The sequence below is a fragment of the Alligator sinensis genome, unplaced genomic scaffold (assembly GCF_000455745.1).
Source record: "Alligator sinensis unplaced genomic scaffold, ASM45574v1 scaffold193_1, whole genome shotgun sequence".
Lineage (NCBI taxonomy): Eukaryota > Metazoa > Chordata > Crocodylia > Alligatoridae > Alligator > Alligator sinensis.
The window spans coordinates 892,559-915,844 of record NW_005842199.1 but is presented as its reverse complement, the minus strand read 5'-3'; the positions used below and the strand labels follow the sequence as shown (position 1 = coordinate 915,844).

The 23,286-nt window shown below is 42.4% G+C and overlaps 2 protein-coding genes across 2 annotated transcripts in view; one reads left to right on the top strand and one right to left on the bottom strand.

Annotated features, from left to right (window-relative positions):
• FANK1 (fibronectin type III and ankyrin repeat domains 1) overlaps positions 1-8,217 on the bottom strand; it is a 76,141-nt gene extending 67,924 nt beyond the window's left edge. The window contains exon 1 of the mRNA XM_006026592.3: positions 7,947-8,217. Within this exon, the coding sequence (XP_006026654.1) occupies positions 7,947-8,217 (271 nt within the window). The remainder of the gene's footprint in view (positions 1-7,946) is intronic.
• A 5,890-nt stretch (positions 8,218-14,107) lies between these two features.
• Positions 14,108-23,286, top strand: part of DHX32 (DEAH-box helicase 32 (putative)) — a 36,137-nt gene continuing 26,958 nt past the window's right edge. The window contains exons 1-3 of the mRNA XM_006026591.3: positions 14,108-14,377; positions 17,485-17,678; positions 19,276-19,648. Coding sequence (XP_006026653.1) covers positions 14,108-14,377; positions 17,485-17,678; positions 19,276-19,648 — 837 coding nt within the window. The remainder of the gene's footprint in view (positions 14,378-17,484; positions 17,679-19,275; positions 19,649-23,286) is intronic.

Genomic DNA, 23,286 nt, shown 5'->3' with positions numbered 1-23,286 from the left:
CTGGCTGCAGGAGGAGGAGGTGAGAAAGTCCAGAGGCTCCCCAGACTAGGGGTGTGCAGTGAAATCCCAGCATCCCGCTGTGCCTGGGGCAGGGCGATGCGGGGACGCAAGGGTGGTACCCTCTCCCCGGGCAGAGGGATACTGCCGTGTGGGGTGGTAAAGAGACCCTAGTGCATGTGCTAGGACAGTTCTGGGGGCGCCCTCTCGCCTGGCGGAGGGATACTGCCGTGTGGGGGCTTAAAAAGGCCCTGATGAAGGTGCTAAGGCGGTTCCAGGGTTTTCCTCTTGCTGGGCGGAGGGATACTGCCACGTGGGGTTGTAAAAAGACCTTAGTGAATGTATTAAGATGATTCCAAGGGAGCCCTTTCACCAGGCGGAGGGATACTTCCGTGTGAGGTCATAATGAGACCCTAGTGAACGCGTTAGGGCAGTTCCAGGGGTGTCCTGTCGCCTGGCGGAGGGATACTGCTGTGTGGGTAGTAACGAGACCCCACTGAACGGCCGAGGGTGGTTCTGGGGGTGCCCTCTCGCCTGGCGGAGGGATACCTCCTGTCTGAGGTGACAAAAGACAATGCTGGTGGAAGCTGGTGGATCTTGCAAGGCTCCTGCAGTAGCTCTTGGGCAGGGGTGTCTGGTTGTTTCCACCTAAACAAGGCTGAATGTCCAAGTGAACTTCCACGAATCAAAAAGGACCCTTCACATCCCATTACCTTGCACATTGCCAAACTCTGGGGATCCAAACTTTTGTCTTTTCATGGGAGAAGGGAACCAAGAAAGGGGATCTGTGACTGTTGGCACTAGTAGGAGTTGATGGTGGTGAGCACCTCAGGGAGCTGGGAATAAAAAAAAGCATTTCTGTTAGTACTCCCAGCCATACAGTGTCCTGATGATCAATAGCGGTTCCCAATGTAGTGTATCATAAACAGAAGTGTATCATAAATAGAGACATTGAAATCAGCAGATAAGGTGATATGCTAGAACTTCTTATGGGTAGCCACTGTACATAAGGCTTCTGCTGAGGACATGTGCACTAAATCTGAGTGCCAACCTTTCTGGCAGGTGTGCCAGAAATTAGCCCTGCATTCTCCTGAGTGTCCTTCCAATCTCCTTTCGCTGCCCAATTTGCTACTCTACTTTCTGCTCCTTTTCCACTTGCTCCCTGTCCACTCTCCACATTGCCATGCCACACAGTTGCTGCTTGGGCCACTTGTGACTTGCATGTCACAGGCTTGCCCTAAATGAATAAAAACATTGAGCGCTAATTCTTAGTAAGTATTCTCTTTGTAGGTACCTGTTGCATTTAATTCTGTTTCTTTTGGCTTTTCTTAGTAACTTTCAAGAAACCTTTCTGGCCCATCTCCTCTGAGACAACTTTTGGTAAGGAAATAGCTCAGAGCAGTTTGAGAGAGGGTGACCGTATGGGACCATGGGAAATCTGGGACACTGCCCCCATCCCAAGCCAGTAGTGCTGCTGCAGGCAGCGACAGAGGCAGAACAGCATAGTGCACCAGGCAAGTGGGCAGCAGTGGTGCCTGCCCACCCACCTGCCTGGTGCGCTATGCTGCTTTGCCGCACCACTGGACCATGCCCCACACCCCTGCAATTCTGAGTCTCTTATAAATTTCAACAATCGGCTGGGGCCAGCCTTTGAAAACCAAGACTGTCCTGGCAAAACCGGGACGGATGGTCATCCTAGTTTCAAACTAATTTTTCCTGAGGAAAAGTTCCCAATTAATGTACTGGTACAAGTCCCTACTAAATATATTTCTTGTACATGAAAAAGGAATATTTACTAGTTAAGCATATCGTTACACACAATTTGTTATGATGTAACTCCACTGCATATATCATGTTCATTGTATAGTACTATTTTATTGTGGCTACATTTTTACCATGAAAGCCCTCTGAAAATATGGACAAGAGAATGAGGCAGAAAGGAGCAGAAAAGAGTATATTTACACGTTTCCGTAGAATTGCTGAATGTTGCAGACAGTTGTTACTAGTTGGATTTTGGAATACAACCTGCGCTTTCCCAAAATGAATGCCAAGACTGAAGACTCCAAGATTCATCCCAAAAATTAGCCAGTGCCCTTGAGAATACTTTAAAATATCTGAGTAGTAAACAAAGAAACAGATACAGACTTCAGAGTTCAATTATTTTCTAAAATCCTTTGAGTCTAATTAGCTATGGCTTGACTAAATTAAAACAATGTCTCATAGCTCACACAGGGCTTCATTTAAAGCTCAGTGAAGGCAATAAGCTTTGGATCTGACACATAGGATGAAACATTTGCAGAGGAAACTGATTTACGTGAAGTAAATAAATTAATAAACTGTTAAAGAATCCACAGCATTTCATCGTAAAACGTGAAGATAGTGTTGCACAAATTGCTAGTTTCGTGCCCCCGGAGGCTTTGTCCAATTTACCTCAAGGAGAGAGTCACACACTCAGGCTGGGTCCAACTCGAGTTTATTGTTTGCAAACAAGTTCGACAACGGAGCTAAGTGCTCAAAGCGAAGTCGACCCCTAGCCACGCCCGAAGTTACATTTTTATAGCTCTCATGAACAAGATTCCATTGTGGCAATCTGTAATTGGCTACAGTTTTCTGCAAAGTTTAGTACATGCATAGTCCTAAAGCGGGCAAGTAACAAGGGTTGCAAAATTTATGTGCAAAGCAAGCAGTAACTAATCTTTGTGTAACATTTGTTTGGACTGTTCCTTACTATGCTACTGCTTATCTAATGCAGGAAGAGAGAAGAGAAAAAGAAACAACTTACAGTTCTCAGCTGTGAGGCCCTTTGTGTAGTGATAATAAGGGATCATGAGACATTTTTGCCACAATAGGATTTGGCCAAACCATTAGTTAACCAACTCCAGGTTCTGAATATGTCTTCTGAACCCCATTGCTGGCAGCAGACAGGAGTTCTGCAAGGTTCATACTCCACAGAAATTGTATGGTTGAGGCCAGGATGGGAAAGGTCACTGGTCTCTATCACATTTGTCTCCACTCACCTAGTACGGATAATTTGTAATGTATTTTATAAGTATAAATATAGCAACAGAACGGGTACTATAACAACAGAATTTTGCTGCTCACAAACAGGGAAGAATTAAAGAATGTAGAAGTACTACTTCTACAACTTGGGCAGCAGTGTCCCATGAGACTGCTGAGTTCAGGACTGGGAGGAAAGGAAGAAAGGACAGCAGCAGAGAAAGTACCCTGGACTTCGGAAAAGCAGATTTCAACTGAATCAGGGAACACATGGGGAGGATCCCTTCAATCTGACGGGGAAAGGAATCCAGGGGAACTTGTGGTACTTTAAAGAAACCTTACAAAGGGTGCAGGAATGAACCAACCCAATGAGTAAGAAGACTAGCAAATATGACAGAAGACCAGCTTGGCTTAGTAGGGAACTCTTCAATGAACTAAAACACAGAAACAAAGCTTACAAGAAGAAGAAACTTGGACTAGGGAAGAGTATGGCATGCAGGTATTGGCATTGGATTTATGACCCAAACCCTCAGACTGACCACAACCTCTCCACTCGATAATAGGTAAATTCTTTTGATACATAGTGATAATAGATAAGAATAATGCAAACACTTCTATATCTACCAGTCCTAGAGCTGTCACAGAGGGAAGATACATCTGGCCAGTATGCAAGCTTCACCCTGAGGTTCTCTCTTGAATTCACATGTCATCAGCCTGGAGGTCAGAGGCTGAGGGCCACCTTCCCCCAGTGGGGTGGGTGAGACAGGCTGGTGGTGTGCCTTCTATCCATGGTGGCCTCAGGTTCCCTTCTCGGGGACCCTTTGCTGCTCTGAAATACCTCCTTTTGTATTCTTTCTCTCCTCTGATGACTCTTCATCTCTGAGCATTGTTGATTGGTCTCCGTGTGATTGTTGTACCATCCACGTTCTGTCCTGTCATCATATTTCTTTGTTTCACAAACCCATCACATGCACACATCCTAATTTGGTTGTTTCCTGAGTCTCTTAATTTGGTCTACTCGCCAAAGCTGGAAATCTCAGGACCCTACAATTGGGCACTGTGACCTGGCACCAACGCTGCAGAGTCCCTTATCTCTGTTATGGAACAGTGTGGTACAACCCTTTCATTTCCCAGCCCATGTGTCTGCATGCTTGCACCAGACACAGTGTGCCTTGAAGGAAACTTTGTTACAAACAGGCTTTTAAAAATCAATTAAGCCTTGCCATTCCCCTGGATCATTATTCTAATACAATATCTACTTTACCTACAAGCTAATTTCCAAAAGCTAACCTCTAAATGCCATTTTCTACCCATTACAGAGGTGAAATCAGGAAGGGCAAAGCACAACTGGAGTTGCAGCTAGCAAGGGATGTTCAGGGTAACACAAAGTGTTTTTACAAATATGTCACCAACAAGAGGAAGATCAGGGAAAGTGCGGGCCCCTTACTGAATGTGGGGGGAGAGGGGGGGTAACCTTGTGACAGATAATATGGAAAAGCCTGAAGCACTCAATGCCTTTTTTACCTTGATATTCACAGGCAAAGTAAGGTAACAGACTACTGCACCAGGCAGCAAAGTTTGGGGAGGAGGTGAGCAGCCAACAATGGCAAAAGAACAGGTTCAGGACTCTTTAGAAAAGCTAACGTATACTGATCCATGCAACCAGACATGATGCACTTGATGGTGCTGAGGGGGTTGGCCAGTGTGATTGTAGAGCTGCTGGCCATTAGCTTTGAAAACTCGTTGTGATTAAGAGAGGTCCTGTCACAACCCATTAATTAGATGCCTATAGCACAGAGGAGAATTGGTATAGCCCAGAGGAGAAATGACATAGCACAGAGGAAAATTCCATGGGTTCGATACATATGGCATAGTTTTGCTGTCAATCATTCTGGTGGCAGTAACTAGGTCATGGAGGAAAATTCCGCTATGCCTGAACCCAGTAACCAAATGCTACAATAGTGGAAAATTACAGCTTAGAAAAAAGTTCCCGCCACTCATATGCAAATTCACATTATTATTGGCCAGTTTTAAATTATTCCTATGAGGCGACCAGCGCTTGGCTTGCTAGCCATATAAGAGGTTGAAGCAGTTTCCGCCCAAGCTGGAGGACTCCACATACATCTTGTGGAGAGCTCTGAGCACGCTGTGGAGCCTAGCAAACTCCACGTGTGTCTTAGAGAAGAACTTAGGGGTCTGATCAACCTCTAATGGCTCCCCGTCACCGACCCAAGGGGGCCTAGCACACCCCCACCCGAGACGTAAGACGACTGCTGGCCCGAACACCCCGAACACTTCTGCAGACCGACCAAACGAACTTTGTAATTTCTGCCCGACCCAAGTTTTGTTTACAACCGTAATCGAAGCAAGCTTCTGGCCTGCACTGTACGAGCAGTGTAAGTAAACAATCTCTTTTGTTCAATCAAAACGCTTGAGTACCTGATTCCACTCCAAGCGTCACAAGTACCCGCCCGCCGACTAGGGCTCCTAAGGCCCCGAACCCCGCGCCGCGGCTCTCGGCGGCGACAGGTCCCAGACAACTGGAAAAGGGCAAATATAGTGCCTATCTTTAAGAAAGGAAAGGAGGGTCTAGGGGACTACAGACCAGTCAGCTTCCCCTCAGTCCCTAGAAAAATCATGGAGCAGGTCTTCAAGGAATGCATTTCTAAGCACTTGGAGGAGAAAGTGATTAGGAACAGTCAGCATGGATTCACTAAGAGAAAGTCATGCCTGACCAACTTGATTTCCCTCTATGAAGAGATGGTTGGTTCTGTGAATGTGGGGAGAGGAGTGGATGTGATATACCTTGATTTTAGTAAGCCTTTTTATATAGTCTCCCACAACATTCCTGCAAGCTAGCTAAGGAAGTATGGGTTGGATGAATGGACTATAAGATGGATAGAAAACTGCTGGATTGCTGAGTTTATCGGAGTAGTAATCAATGGCTTGATGTCTAGATGGCAGCCAGTATCAAGTGGAGTGTCCCAGGGCTTGGTTCTGAGACCAGTTTTGTTCAGTATCTTAATCAACAACCTGGAAGATGGGATGTAGTGCACCCTCAGCAAGTTTTAAGATGACACCAAGCTGGGGGGAGTAGTAGATAATGTTGGAGTGTAGGGCTAGGATTCAGATAGTCCTAGACAAATTGGAGGATTGAACCAAAAGAAATCTCATGAAATTCAGTAAGAACAAGAGCAATGTCCTGTACTTAGGTTGGAATAATCCCCTGCATCAGTACAGGCAGGGAACCGACAGGCTAAGCAGCAGCTCTGCAAAAAAGGACTTGGGGGCTGCCAGAGCCGTCCCTTGGGGGTGGGGTGCAAATTGGGGCAACTGCCCTGGGCCCCGTGCTTTGGGGGCCACACAGACCATGCCATACAGGCCCTGCCAAGGGCATCACCACTCCATGCGGCCGCCGCATGCTGCCAGCTTCACCCTGGCCACTCGCCACCCCCTGCCACCTCGCCACCCCCTGCCACAGACCCTGCACAGGCTGATGTGTCCCAGGCCCCGCACACCTCTAGGGTTGGCTCTAGGGGCTACAGTGGACAGTGAGCTGAATATGAGCTAAGTGTGCCCTTGTTGTGAAGAAAGCTAACAGCATAGGGGGCTGCATTAGTAGGAGTGTAGCCAAATCATGGGAAGTGATTCTTCCCCTCTATTCAGCACTGGTGAGGCCATATCTGGAGTACTGTGCCCAGTTTTAGACCCTCCACTGCAGAAAGGACATAGACAAATTGGAGAGTCAAGTGGAAGGTAAACAAAAATGGTTCAAGGGCTGGGGAATGTAAATTTATGAGTAGGTGCTCAATGTAAGCAGTCTTCCCAGGGCAAGTTATGAACACCTTCAAGAAGGACCACACTACCTGCACTAACTGCCACTGCTGGAGTGCAGTTAACTGTTGTCCCAGCCATATGGCCTCTACTGGACCAACTCTGCAGATTATTTCATATGGCCCTTGCCACTGGGCAAGGAACTTAGATATCTCATCCAGCAATAAGTCTAACACCTGGTTGCCTTCCTCCAGCTGCCTCTCATATGCCCTGAGGTTATACCTGGCTGCCTGTTGTTCCTGGGCCCCTTGGCTGTAGACTAGGCTGCCTCCAATCTTCCCCTCATTTGCAAGACATGGGCCACGGGACTGTGGGCAGAGCCTTGTTGTACTTCCCATCCCTCCTTAACCAGGCCTAACAACCCCCATGGATGATGACCATACAGCAGCTCAAGGGGGAAAATCCCATGGCACTTTGCTGAGCTTCATGGTACACAAACATTAATGGCCTGAGTAGCTTGTTCCATCATTGAGTGTCCTGCCCAGCCACTTTTTTAAGCACGCTCTTCAAAGTGCAGTTAAACCATTTGACAAGGGCATCTGTCTGTGGGTGGTAAACTGACATTTGCAGGTGTTCGATTCGGAGAGTTTCACATTCCCCCTTAAAAACCTAGGCCATAAAATTACTTCCTTAATCTATTAAAATCTTCTTTGGAAGGCCTTCCCTAGTGAAGATGAGCAGCAGCTCTTCTGCTACTTTTTCCGCATTAGCTGACTACAGGGGTACCGCCTCCAGATATCGGGGGGCGTAGTCAACCAGTACCATAATAAATTGGTACCCAGAGGCACTTCATGGCAAAAGGCCAACAATATAAACTTCTACCCTCTCAAATGGTTCGTCTATGAGTGACATAGCCACCACAGGTGCATGTGGTGGCCACTGTGGGTGGGCAAGTTAGCCCTCTGGGCAGAACCGACAAAATCTGCCTATTCCCTGCCTAATCCCTGGCCAAAAGAATCAATTTTCTAGCCACTCATGGGTCTTATCTTCCCCAAGTGTCCTCCCATAGGGAGCTCATGCACTAATCATATCAAGGCTTGTTTGATACATTTTTGGCACTAATAGCTGTGCCACTTCTACCCCCGGCCCTCACCCCTCATCAATACGGTAAAGCAAACCCTGTCGTACCTTGAAGCGAGGTACCATTTGAACCAGGTCAGGTTGGACAACCTCATCCTTGATCTTGGCTAGGCCTCCCTCATACATGTTGAGGAACCCATCCTCACAAGTATGCCTGATGGCTAACTGGCCTGATTCCAGCTCTAGGCCAATGTCATCTTCCTCCATTCTAAGGTATCCTTCTTTACCCCCGGCTTCTTTAGAGGTAGATTCCCCCAGGAGCCCTTCCCTCTTGAGCTTCAGAGTAGGCTTGGGCCCTTCAGCAAACATGTCTAATAGCTCCCCAAGTAGGGGCCAATCGTGCCAGAGAAGCACTACGAAAGATAGACAATAGGGCCTCAGCGAGATTGGCCATGGGACTCCCACCCCCCCAGTCAATGAGATCGGCCACGGGGGGACTCAGGTGGCATCAGTCACCCATGCATTTAGCTGACTTCCTGTAGGTCTTCACAGACTTCTCCTTTTGGTCACCTCTTATCCCTTAGAGGCTTTGCAGAGCCAGCAGGCTTATGCAAACAAAGCAAACAAACAACCTGGAGCCCTGCTCTTGGGCCATCCCTGGCAGCTGCCTACCTCTGGTAACCCCAGGCTCCAGGCAGCCTGCTCCTCCTGGCCAGGTGCAGCCCCTTAAGGCTGTTTTCAGCATCTTTTATTCTTCCTCCTGCTGGTGGAAGGTGCCAGTCAAGAAAGCAAAAGGGTTTTGGCTCCATGTTTTAAGAAGCCAGATGCAATGCTGTAGCAATGCTTCAGTCTGAAGATGATGAGTGAAAAGAAATCCAAGAAAGCTAAATACATTTCAGGTCAGGATCATGTAAGGCAGTTCCCTGTAGGAACTTACCTGCATAGAGATGCAAGTAAATTGTTTTGTTCATCTTGCAAGATGACTCTGGATGTGTCAAGGAAAAAACAGCATTGATCTACATTTAAAGTCCGAATTGCATATAAAGCAAAAGGCTGCTGCAGAGGCTGAGGGTCAAAACAAGAAACAAGCAATTATGTCCTCAATCTTTAAAAGTACCATCGAAAGCGGTTTGACAAGAAGAGGCTACATTTGTGCTAGTGGAGGCATTCACAGCTGCCAACATTCCTCTGGAGAAAACTGATAACACTAAATTAAGGGACTACTTGAACAAACACTTGCCAAATGCTGGCAGTTTCCCATGTGCAAACAAGTTTCGCCAAGATTATCTACCAGGAGTAATTGCTTAGCATGTTCAGTCTACAAAATCTACATTGGCAGAATATGAATCAATCTTGATTGTAGCAGATGAAGCAACAGATGCCCAAGATAACTGTTCTGCACATTTTATTTGTACCTGGGAACTGGACAGACCACGAGCTGCCTGTTTTTCAAACAGAGTCTGTTCTCTTGCGTGTCAATTTTTCTACTGCGGCAAAAGCTGTAGTAAGTACTGTCATTTACTACGGCTTAGAATTTAACAAGATCTCAGCATTTCTGCCTGATAATGCAATGTATATGTGCAAAGCTTTCTCTGATGTACTCCGTGGAATGATGCCCAATGCAATTCATGTCACCTGCAATGCACACATTCTTTAACAAGTGACATCTAACACACACATTTCCCTAATGTGGATAGTCTGGTTTCCTCTTTTAAATGTCCAGGCTATGAGCTTCGATACAGGCAGTCCATCGGCAATGGTACTTCCACCAGAGCCAGCATTTACAAGGTGGAATTTGTGGTTTAACACAGTTTGTTATCATGCAAAGAATATGAAGTACTACCAGCAATTTGTGTGCAAGGAGCTTGAAATCATACCCAGCACACAGTGCATGATTAAACTTTGTGATCTATTAAGACAGGGCAACATTGAAGATCAAGTTTGTGCTGAAAATGTGATCTGATTCATGGTGTTTCTAACATGGTTTGAATGTCATCATGCTTTGATCCACCAAGCACACAAATAGCTGATGGATTTGGTAAGTAGCATTGAAGACATGGCATCACAACAACGTTCAAACTGTCAATGTTAAAACCAGAAGAGACAAGAACTGTTCCAGGCAATAGCTACAAAATTGAATCAATACTACAAGTACATTCAGTCACTGCCATTGAAGTTTAAACAACTGGCTGCCTCCTTTTTCAGTGCTGTTCACATTTTTTACCCCAATCAGGTGCCTTTTCTGAGTTTTGACCCTCAGCTACTGAAATCAATCCCTGGATGGCAGAAAGAGCATGACAAGGAATATGCTGCTTACATGAACTTTGTCAAAGAGTGCCAGATACTTTTGACTGTAACTGTATTCTGGAACTCTGTTTCTGATTGGTTTCCACATCTCTACAATTTGGCAAAATGCTGCCTCCCATTCCAACCAATTCGGTGGACACAGAATTGCAATCTCAGTATATGGACAAGTGTTCACACCACAGAGACAGAGGATGTCAGCTGCAACTGCCGGTGGATGCTGCATGCCAGCATTCAGCAACTAACATGAATTGTTTCTATCAAGGTTAGCTTTATTTAGTAATATTAAACATTTTGTAGACTGCTAATAACAAATTATGATGATATTCATTACAATTCATATTGTGTATGCATTTATATTCATAATATATTTAAATTTAGATTTAAATTTAATACTTAGATTTATAATAATGAAGTAAGTTATTTGGTATTTCCACAGACTTTTCTATTTAATTATGCCATGCTTTTTGCCTCTTGGCTAATCATCAACAAGGGGCAGGGTAGCCAGGGCACCTTGGCCAATCAGCAGCAAGGGGGGCTCATTAAAATACTGCAAAATAGACTCTGCAGGCAGTGACACACCCACAAAAATCCCTTTGTCTCACCGCAGTTTCTGTAGGTCCCTACTTATGAGGAGAGGCTGGGGGAACTAGGCTTATTTAGTCTGGAGAAGAGAAGACTGAGAGGAGGATTTAATAATAGCCTTCAACTACCTGAAGGATGGTTCCAAAGAGGATGGAGCTAAACTGTTCTCAGTGGTGGCAGAACAGAACAAGGAGCATTGGTCTCAAGTTGCAGCAAGGGAAGCTTAGGTTATATGTTAGGAAAAACTTTCTTTCTATTAAAGCACTGGAACAGGCTACCCAGAGAGATTCTAGAATTGCCATTCTTTTAAGACCCAGCTGGACAAAGTCTTGGCTGAGATGATATAGTTGGGAATGGTCCTGCTGTGAGCAGGAGGTTGGACTAGATGACTTCCTGATAAAAGTAGATGCTAATGCTGCTACATGTATGAAAAGCCAGCCTGCTACAGGGCAAAGGAAATAATCTTTTACCCATGATTTTTAAGTGCCAAACAGCAGCCTGTTTGCTGGACAACAGGCAAGAATGTATAAACTGCCATTTACTAGGTCAGACTTCAGGTCCATCTTGCCCAGTATCCTATATCATACAGTGACAGACAGTGGATGCTGAAAAGGAGCGGGAACAGGGTATGACCAGGTTTTTTTCCACTGTTCCTCTCCCACGTGCAGCCTCTGATAGGGTCTCTAGGAAGTTCTGATTCTGAGGCTGTACCCCTACTTCTCATGCTCAATGGCTACTAATTAACCTTTCCTTCAAGAATTTATCCAATCCCTTTCTGAATCTGGCTAAACTGTCAGCTTTCACATCTTGGGGCAATGAGTTCCACACTTAAAATGCACACAGTGTGAAAAAGAATTTCCTTTTATTAGTTTTAAGCTTAGTACCTACCAGTTTTATTTTATGACCCCTAGTTCTTGTATTGTGATAATAAATCCCTATTTACTTTCTCTTCACCATTTAGTACTTTGGGCCATGTGTACACAACATGGGGGTTAAGTCTCCCTAAATTGAAGTGGTGGCTTTTTAAAAACACCGCTTCAGTTTAGGGCAAAGTAAATCCATGTCATGCACACCCATGTCAGAGCCCAATCCTTACCTGCCTCTCCAGCGATGGGGAGTGGAGAGCAAGCTGCTGTCAGGCAGAGCGGTCCCTGAGCTGGGGGTGGTGGGGGGGGCTGGCGCTTCCCTCCATGGAAGCGGCACCCCCCCGGCAGCACTCGCCCGCAGGCACCCGGCTCGGGCAGTCCCGGGGTGCACTGCAGCCATGGAGGGAAGCACCAGGCCCCCACGCAGCTCAGGCAGGCAGGAAGTCTCTGGGGGGGAAAAAAAGATCAGGCTTGCCACTTTTTTTTTCCTTCTGTGGAGCCTGCCTTCCCAGGCTGCTGCCAGCTGCCTGCACAGTCTGCCTCCACAGCCCCTGAGCCACACGGCGCCTGGTGCTTCCCTCCACGGCTGTAGGATAAGAAACTAAAACTCCTCAGAGGTGTTTTACTTTGCAGCGGCCCAGTCATTTGCTGTGTCCGAAAGTCATTTAAGGCGCATTATGCTGCTGAATATGCTACAGAGGCTGGAATTAACGTGCAATATGCCACTGAATGTACAAACAGCAATGCCATTAAAGTGGTGCAAAAGACATTTAACCCACTTTAAACCCACTTTAAAGTGTCATCTACAAACACCCTTGTAAACCCTTTTCATGTCCCCTTTCATGTCAAGTGTATCTTTTCTAAACTGAACAGGCCTAGTCTTTTTAGTTTCTCCTTATGTAGAAGGTCCTCCATACCACTAACCACGCTTGTTGCTCTTCTCTATACCTTCTTTAGTTCTTCTATATCCTTTTGGTGGTGTGGGGACAAAACTGGGCAGAGTATTCAAGGATGCACCATAAAGGGTCATGATGCTTTCTGTTTTGTTTAAATTTCCCTTGTAAATAATTCCTAACATTTCGTTTACCTTTTAACAGCTGCTGAGCACTGAGCAGATGTTTTCGGTGAAGTGCCCACAATGACTCCCAGATCTGTTTTCTATGTTTTGTATGTAATAACAGCTAACTTAGAGCCATCATAGGGGAGGTTTAGTTTGGATTATTTTTGCCCATCTACAACACTTTACACTTTGAATTTTATCTGCCATTTAGTTGCCCATTCTTGAACGTAATTTGTTCTAGAATATAATTGAACTATATTTGTCTGGGGTTTGCATATTAAACAAAAAATTGGACACAAATGTTTCTTCTTGCCTGTTTCAGCTGATTCAACAGGAGAGCCCCTTCCAAAATGAATATGCATTTTTTATTTATTATTTATATTACGGAAGTGCTGAAATCACTCATGATCAGGGATTCTTCTGTACTATTTTCAGTTATTTAATTGCCAAATATTGTTAGTTTGATATTTTGCAATAGCTAAAATGATTGCTAATACTTGGAATTATTTCACTTGTACAGTTGTTGTCCTTCCTTTGCATTTTGATGGCCTTGCAATACTATGATCGATTTATTTTTCTGCTTTCTTGTCTTATTTAGGAAATATGTTTGAGATTTCTTAATTAATTAGAGCAAAGACTGTAAATGGCCTCCCATTATTTCACCTGCAGTTTAATAAATATATGTATAAAATCCCTCTCATATTTTGACACACTAAAACCTTACAGGATAGCACTAAATGAAAAATGCTGAGCCTAAACCTAAAGGCCTTTTTATTGAGTGATATTTTCAGATAGCAGTTCTATCACAACACATATTCACTCCACACTCTGACTCATCCCTTTCACAAACTTTTTTTTTATATCCAATGGTAAACTCCATTGTAATGGGATTAGTCAACCACATGACCATCTTCACAATCACAATAATCACCCCTGTAGCTTTCTATTCACAATCAATCAGGATGCAGACATGTGCAATGAAGGTCAGGCTCAGCACACTCTTTGCCTAATCATTCTCCAGACCGGCCTACAAGTAGCTGACCGCAGTGTGAGAAAACAGACCAACCGTTATTAATGATCTGACTTCACATGCTGTTAAAATGCTGAAAGTAATCAGCTTCTGTTTAAATACCTTTTGGATTAACCATTTTTACTGTGGGGTCTTGGTTTTAGCACTGTGTTTTTAAAAACTTATTTTTGAAACCATTTGGATATCTGAACAGTCTCAGTGGTGGCAAACAGACAACAAAGAAAGCAAACAGAACACTCCAGGCCTGAAAGTTTGCTGAACTTTTGAACTAAAGACTTGTGGAATATTAATTCTGAACCTCATTGCAATGGATTTCTGAAAGTTTATAGGGTTTACATGATTTATTAATAGAAAGATCTTCATTAGTGTTCCAGCATCCGTATTTCATTGCTGGGAATAATACATGAGGGCGAAATGGAATTTTTAACCTTTCCTTCAGAGAAGCACTGCTTTACTGAATTACTTGATTCCAGTAATGGAGAAGAAGAAAAAATGTTAGCATGTGAAGAAGATTTAGAGATGAATCCTTTTGATGGTTTGCCATATTCTTCCCATTATTATGAACTTCTGAAAGAAAGAGAAGAACTTCCAATATGGAAAGTAAAATATGCTTTCATGGAAATTCTGCTTCATAATCAAATTGTGATTGTATCAGGAGATGCTAAAAGTGGCAAGAGCTCCCAGGTGGGTATTAGAGAATATTTACATGTTCTGGTTACTTAATTTAATTTCTTGAATCTTTAATAGTGAGTATATTTTTCAAAAGCAAATGTCCTCCTTTTACTAATAGTATGGTAAATTATTAAAACAGAAATAATTATTTTAATTTACTGTTCATTATTCTTGCTGCTGTTTTTATATTTGTTGCAAAGATTTAGTGCTATGCTGTGATCCAGAGGCTTCTGGCAATACAGGGCCCCATTGTTTTGTGTATTGTACATAATGGTTCTGTTAAATGTCCCTTGCCCTAAGGAGTTTAGTAAAAACATAACAGTGGATCCTTTCAGGCATGCAGAGTTCTGTTGACCTTAGTGATGTTCTGGGTGGGCACAGGGACCCACACATTATAACATGAAAGATTGGGGCCTAAGCAGAAAAGGGAAATATGAATGGTCAAAGGAGAGTAATATGATCAAATACATTTGTACATATGATCAGATACATTTGTATATGCAATTTGTATATTTGTAGTACTTTTTTCCTGATAATCTAATTAAAATGGCTGTCAGGAAAGAGAATATGTCTTATAAGTAGTGGGATAAAGACAAATACTGAAGAGTTTCAGCCACTGAATTTTTTTCGGTATGCAATAATTAAAAAGTACCCAAAGCAAGAAGTGAAAGGTACTGTGTAGAGAAACATCAGACTCTTATTAATACACTCTCTGAAGAATATCTGTGTCCTTATCACATCGTAAGAGTCCTGTACTAAATACTCAGAAATGTCCCCTTAGAAAATTCTATAAAGCACTGGTGATTCTATCAGTATGTAGATCGTATTTTTCTCGTTTACCTGCATGGAATAGCCATCTGTTGGTTCAAGTTACATAACATGTTAGCTCCTCTCTAGTCTAACCTAAACATTTTTCAGTCAGAAAATGTGACCATCATAGCGTACCTTACTTCCAGGTTCGTAATAAATATATTGAACAGTAACTGCCTTTTTTGTGCTATTCCACAGGACATCCAGATATTAATTTCTTTCTATTTGTACCCCTTGACATTTATATGTGCTTTCTGCTTTCTCTATTTTTATCTGAATTTAAATCATGACAGAATTTTTTAAAATTTGGATACAAAGGGTGTGTCTACATGAGACATTTACTGCAGAGTAGACTAATTAACTCCTCGGTAAAAGTCTTGGCATCTACATGTGCAGGATTAGGAGGCTGGAGTACACTAATAAACTCTGCAGCAGGCTAGTACTTGTAAATACAAATACTATCCTGCTACAGAGTTTTTTTACTTCGCAGCAGGCCCCATGTAGAGGCTGACCCAGCTGGCTGGGGCACAAAGATACTTCACTGCAGGGGCTGCCTGCTGGCTAGCCGCACACTAAAGCACCCTTGTGCCCCAGCCAGCCCCGCTACAGCACGTTGATCCAGGTTAGAGTAGCCCCGGGCTGGCTGGCTAGTCCCCCAGATCACCTGCCAGCCAGGGCTGCTCCGACCCAGCTCAACTTGCTGCAGTCCCAGGTATACGTGTAAATGCAGCAGCTAGAGTTTATTGCATAGTATTAATATGCATGTGTAGACACACCCAAAGTGTCCAAATTAAGGTTGCATAAGCCAAGTTAATTTTGACATTTCCTAGCTTCAAAATACTTCATTTAGCAACCTTAATTATGTTTTTCTAATGTAATATTTTTAAAAGACACAGACTGAGAAATAGAAATCATATGGGGAAGTATTTTTTATTCCTACAGGGCTCATCAGCGGGGTTGGAACCTTTAGACCTAGTAGGTACATCTACACATTCAATTAGTGCAGCACAATAAATTCTGGCGCAGTTTGTGCCAGTGCTAATGGCTCCTAAGCACAACATCTACATGTATGCCCAGGAGCACACCAGTCTGAGCTGGGGCAAAGCTGCCCCGGGTTGGCAGTAGGGTCAGGGGGTCAGCCCTGGGCTCCGGGTGATGGCATTGGGAGGTGGCTGACTGGGGCATGAGTATGCCCATAGAGAAGAGCTGTTTGGCTAGGCGGCAGGTCTGGCCCCCTGCTGCCTGGGTTGTCTGGGTGCAATTTATGGGCCGGTTAGCATTTACACATGCATTTAGGCACAATTATTTTTACATTTCTCCAACAGTTCTAGCTTTGCTGCAGTCTAATAGTGTTGCACGTGTAGACTGTAACACTTTACACCATAGCAAATTAGTCTGCTGAACAGTTAATCACACATGTAGATGCACCTACTGTACAAATCCTTGCCACTTGAGTTAAGAGTGTCATTGAGAGCAGCAGTACATCATCAATCCACAGGCAGATCAGAACCAGAGAGAATAGGACACACTTCACCAGTAGATTTCATAGATATTTGCTGGCAGCAGAGAATAGTTGGACTTAAGACTCTCGGGTCCCATTTCAGGCTCTAGAAGTGACTCAGGCTTCAGTGATCACAGACTTTTCTGCTTGTTTCTCCGAGGCTTGACCTCTTCTGCCCTTGTCTGTGCCCATCTTCCCCGCCACTGATTTTTGTCCACTCTTAGTCCTCCCTTCTCAATCTTGCCTCAATTCCAGCACTTTCCCCTACTTACATTCAACTACAGTCTCCTCAACCCAGCACAGGTAGTTTCTTCTACTCCTGCGCCTACTCTTTGTAGTATCATTTACAATCAAGTCCTACTTTCCCCCCTTCCAATTATCCTCTCCTCCCTGCTGTGGCTTGTAATCTTCTTCTCCAGGCTCCTCAAATAATTAGTTTCCCCTCCACTTTCATCCCCAGATCCTTAGTCTAGGCTTTTTTGCACAGCCAGTCCTAGATCTCCATCCCACCCTAGCTCCTTGTCAGATCTGCCTTCTTTGTTCTGTCCCTTTACTGATTCCTAGTCTGAGTTTATTCATCCCCATATTCCACTGCTTTATCATTTGACAGATTTCAGGTCTTGACATTTATCTAGGTGGATAATTTCTATTTAAGATGCTCTTCAGCGCTCAGTAGTCAGGCTAATAAGCAACAGATGCTCAAATGGTATAGGTATTATAATATAAATACTGGATTGCATGCTCAGTTTATTATAATACTTACTAAAAATGTTACATAAAGAATTTGTTTCTCCTCTTTGTTTTAAAGATTCCTCAGTGGTGTGCTGAGTATTGCCTTTCTGTCCAGTATCGATATGGAGGGGTAGTCTGCACACAGGTGCACATGCAGACAGCAGTCTGGTTGGCACTACATGTAGCTGATGAGATGGATGTCAACCTTGGCCATGAAGTGGGTTATGTCATCCCATTTGAAAGCTGCTGCACCACTGAAACAATCCTGAGGTTTGTGTAATTGTTAATCCCTCTAACAGTATGCTACAGTTGTTTCTTGCAATGAAGCACCAGAAGTCAAAACCTGGAGTCGTGAAATCTTAGCCACTTACCACGCCACAGCATTATTAAGGAGTGGACAAAGAAGAATATAAGAGCATAAGAACTGCCAATTATTAGTATCCTGTGTCACAGTGGCAGAGTAGATACTGAAAAGGAGAGTGACCAGGGTTTTCCCCTTTTACTTTCCCATTTGCAGCCTTCAGCATTTAAGGTCTAGACAGATCTGATTCAGAGGTTGTACCCCTAACTCCTATGTTTGGGAAAATTTGTTCAATTTTGAATCTTGCTAAACTGTCAGTTTCCACAATATCTTGTGGCAGTGAGATCCTCACTTGAATTACACACTGCGTGAAAAAGAGTTTCCTTTTGTTTGTTTTAAAATTACTAATTGGCTGGTCATACATAGGGGTAGGAATACAAAAAAACCCATAAAACTCTATCATGAAGAAACAAAGCAAAGAAAATACCACTATATTAAAAGCAATAATAATTACACACATGATAATGAGAAAAAAAAAGGTGGGTGGTAAAAGATACTTGGTAACATGGGGAAAGCTGAATTTGGAGGAGGGGTTTCAGATAAAGCAAGAAAATATGTTAACTATATATAGGCTTTAATAACACAATTTAGCTTTTGATTTTGAACTAACGCAAAGTTTGGGGGAGTTTTTACTAGGGAGCTCCATTCGTTTCCCTGATTAAAATAGCAACAATATGTAAAATGGAGATCTCAATTCATGCTCTCTGCCACCACCATTCCCAATAATGTCAGTGGGTGCTCACTATTTCCAAAACCAGACCTAGGAGGACAAGTGCTTAGCTGTTTACCTTGGGTCTCCTTTCCTCACCATCTGTAATTGTGTAATACTCCTTCTGTACAGCACCTTCCTGTAGTTGTGTAGGCAGGCTGCTTAGATCTTCTTCATGGAAATTACATAGTAACAGATACTGAGTCATATTCCAGAAGTTGTCATATCACATATGTAAAAACCTGATCCCAGAAGTGTCACAAAGTCTCCTCGAAACTGTGAACTATTGTAAAAGGAACTGGTTGAAAAGAGTCTGAATAGTATAAAAAATCTGAATTAGCTTGATACTGACACATTTTGTAGTCATGCATCAATTTCCTCATCTAATATGGGAACAATAATAACAACACTTACCTCAAAGATGATATAATGATTAATTACTGTAAACAAGGTGCATAAGGATTTTGAAAGATGAAAAGCAATGTGAGTTTTATGATTTTATGTGACAAACTATTCTGGTTTATGTCTACAGTGTCTTTTCAAGAGAATTGTAACCAGATATTGTAGTTTAGGTTAAGTAACTTGAATGTTTATAACCTTTCTCAGATTTAGAAAAACATCTTATCACAGCCTCACACAAACTAGAATTACCAAATAGATTAAGTTTGTTCTTTACTAATTTTTTAGCAAATGTAGAGAACAATTTCCTCCTGCTGGCAGGAGCATGAAGTAGCTTCTATCAGATAAACTTAATATTAAAAAATAAACGTTGGTTTTCTGTGTTTTATATTTTACAGATACTGTACAGATGACATGTTACAAAGAGAAATGATGTCCATTCCTCTTTTGAGCAGCTATGGGGTCGTCATATTAGATGATGTTCATGAAAGAACAGTTCCAACAGATGTATTAATTGGACTTCTTAAAGGTGTTTTGCTATCAAGACCAGAGCTGAAGTTGGTAATAATTACAGCCCCTCATATGTCCAGCAAACTTCAAGACTATTACAGTAGTGCGCCCCTCATAAGGGTGGAAAACAAACATCACGTAGATGTTGTATACACTTGTACCATTCAAAAAGACCATTTTCTCTCTGCTTTAAGACTGCTCTTTGAGATACATCATACAAAAGAAAGGGGTGATATTGTGGTCTTTCTGGCATGTGAACAAGTAAGTTATTAAATTATTCAAACATCTTTAATGTGAAATGAAACAATCCAGATGTTCTTTAAATTAACTGTAACAATCCTGTTGCTGTGATTTAGCCAAGACACTGAACGTTGCCATAGATACTTTTACCATTAAATTTCTATTTCATACCCAATTCTTTGTAGGCCTTGTAAAGGGCTGCATACTCTCGTTGGTGCATGGTATAAAACATAGCAAAAATAGACAAACTAGGGCCTAAAACCAGAGATGTGGGAGGACATGAGGGTGAATCACTTGCATACTAGTGTTAGACACTATGGAGGATCCTCTGATACCATTCCATGTAAGAGCAACTTGGCAACTGTAGTAGTTGGGGGTACAAAAAAATGACAGTAGAAAGGTGTTCTCATAAGAATTTAAGAACTGCCATTTACTGGCTCACAATAAGGGAGAGAGAACAGAGTATGGATCAGGGTTTTTCCCCTGTTCCTCTCTCACTTGCAGTCTCCAGCATTTAAAATCTAGGAAGTTCTGATTCAGAGACTATGCCATTAACTCCAATGCTCTCTATAGCAAGGTATCCTAGTCTGAAATTTGTCTGTACATTATTTCCATTTGCACTTTTCTCCATGACTGTAAATATCTCAGCCATAGTCACTGTACACAATGAACTAAAAGGCACATACGTTAGGATCTACCCACTGGTCCTGTCCTTCTGCAAAGACGGACATGTTATTTATATTTGGCACCAGTATATCTGAGCCCTGTGCTTCCAGCTTCCTCAATTTCCAGGTAAGCCTAGGAAGCAAACTTTAAGACTCACCAGCCAGCTGGCCTCTAACATAAGCCACCAACCATAACCTGGGAAGCAAGCTGTCAAGAGATAGGGAGACCAGGGTGTCGCTTCCACTCTTTGTTCCAGATCCAGGATCCTGGCAATCCTGGTACAGGCATGCAACTCCATGGTAGCCCTACCACAAAGACTACGCCAAAAGTCAGTGAGCCCCTGGTTTCCAGACTCTGAGGTCAGCATACGTTTTATCATCCTAGCAGTTGGTGGTTGAAAGTGGTTGCTGCTGAACTGACAGCTGCTCTGATTGCAATTATAAGTATAGTTGGCGGCCCTGTTTACTAAACAAAGAAACCAATTTTGTACTAGTCTTTTAAGTTTTTATTTATATATGTTTTGCTTTTCCAAAGCAACAAGTCGAGGCTCAAAATGGCACAACTATAGTGATATATATCCTATATCAACTATACTGGAAATTATTGGATAATCTGATTGCTTCCCAGGTTGCTTCCCAGGTTATGGTTGGTGGCTAATGTTAGAGGTCAGCTGGTTGGTGAGTCTGAAAGTTTGCTTGCTAGGCTTACCTGGAAATTGGGGAAGCTGGAAGCACTGGGCTCAGATATACTGGTGCCAAATATAAATAACATGTCCATCTTTGCAGAAGGACAGGACCAGTGGGTGGATCCTAACTTATGTGCCTTTTAGTTCATTGTGTACAGTGACTAAAGCTGAGAAATTGACAGTCATGGAGAAAAGTGCAAATGGAAATAATGGAAATTATTCATTAATATACACTAATGATTAGTTATTAAGCCATATTTTTGTGCTTCCAACAATTTAATGAAAATCATGGTCATGCATTGCATTGAATGGTTTAATTTAGCTTCCTCCTTTTCCTAACATCTATAAATGTATTTGGCTGGCTCTAGGATATTGCCTTTTCCTTTGTACACAGTTATTTTTCACATTCAGGTGTTAGTAACTCCCATTAAAAAATTATTCAAGTTTATCAATTTGACATTCCTTCCAGTTCCTGCCACGTGTCTTGGTTGCTGACCTCTTCCTTTCATTGCCTTCAAAACCTACAGTAAAACTGTAAAATCCATGTCAGAAACTTCTCTTTTACAACCCCCTCCAACACAGAGTGTTATCCTACCCCGGAGTATTGTGTTTGCTCCTTTTAAGGGAATGGGAGTTTTGCCACTAAATTAATTGTTACCAGGAGTTCATGCCCAGATTTCTCACAAGAAATTAAATAGTTCCTGGTGTATCCAACATATCTGTCAATCTAAAATGTCTGTCAGTCAAACCACTTGTTATCTTTTGCCTCATATGACTCATTTTAAGTTTCAGAATGGTTATTTTAAATGGAAAAAAAAAATAGCTTTTTTCCTTATCTTCCTGAAAGACATGTTTTGCTGTGCTGGTTGCAGGAAAGGGGACAGAATTCTTCATTATAGATAATAACAACTTTGTACAGGACCATATAAATTAATACAGACCACTCTGTAGTATTAGTTTTCATGAAGAATACACACAGAGATGGTTGTACACATCTCTATTAATAATCATGCTTAGTACATCTAGATGCTTTATATCAAAAGGATTTACAACATTAACTAATGCATTCTTACAGAAAAGAAAAGCACTAATATTTCCTTCCTAACAGAGAAAGCATGTCTTCTTCATGCTCTGCTCCACCTGTAATGAATTATTACATCATAATTCACATCCTGTCAGATGTCCTATTGTCTAATTGAAATTTAAGGTTTGGGGTTTTATTCATGGGTTTTAGTTTCTTATCACTTAACTGTCGTCTAACCTGATCAAAGAGATAAATAAAGTTGAAAGTTCAGAAATTAATAAATTAAAGGGATGTTAGCTAGTTGGGTTTGTGAGCTACCCATAGTGTCACAAATTATGTACTACTGGAGCATTTTTATGGAAGTATCTTGTCAACATTGTGATCCTATTTCTGTTTATGCTATAGGTTGACAACCTCACAGTAAAGTACAAACAAACACTCATAGCATACGTGTAATTTTCTAAATAGCATAATGCAACCATACCATATACCACAGTATCTAAACTCCCCTGTTCTGGAAAATACTATGACTGTAAACACTGGGCTTGGGTTACTGGTTCGATTGAAATGAAAAGAAATATGTAAATGTATTTGGATCATACACTTCCTTAATACCATACTTTCTGATATCCAATTTAGGTTTTGGTTTAGGCTTGCATATATTTAAGCTCAAAGGCTTATTTCTCTTTAAACAAAATAAATTCAAAGGAAAACTGTACAGCTTTATGCCAAGGGAGCAGGTGGGACACTAGTTCTGTGATGTTGCTCTTGTTGTTGTTATTACAATTATTATTAATAAGAACTCTTTTTTAAAGTGTTCCTGTGGTCACTGCACTTGAAGTTTTGGTACTTTTGTGCTCCCTTTTGAAGGAAAACTTTAAAAATATGTAGTCTTTGAAACATGTAAATGGCATTGGCCGGTTGCCAAAAATGGCTTTCCTTGGATGAGGATCATCTGGGCCTGCTGACTTAAACACGTCCAGCCCCTCTAAATGCCCTTTCAGTGCTAACTGTTGGTGGATTGGAGTCCCTCTTGTGCCTGTCTATAGTCCCTTTGGGAGATATGTCTTTATCCATATTTAGGAATACAGATGCAAAGAACTTGTTTAGGAGTTCAGCTTTGTCCCTCCTTTGAGCTCAGCTTTGTACCCCTTTCCGAGTATGTATCATACATACTCAGAAAGTTTACCACTGGCCTTATGCAGCGATGAATACAGGATCTATAATACAAAGCCATTCATAAGGTTTAGAGTCCATATTCAACCATTCAACTCCAAGAACCGC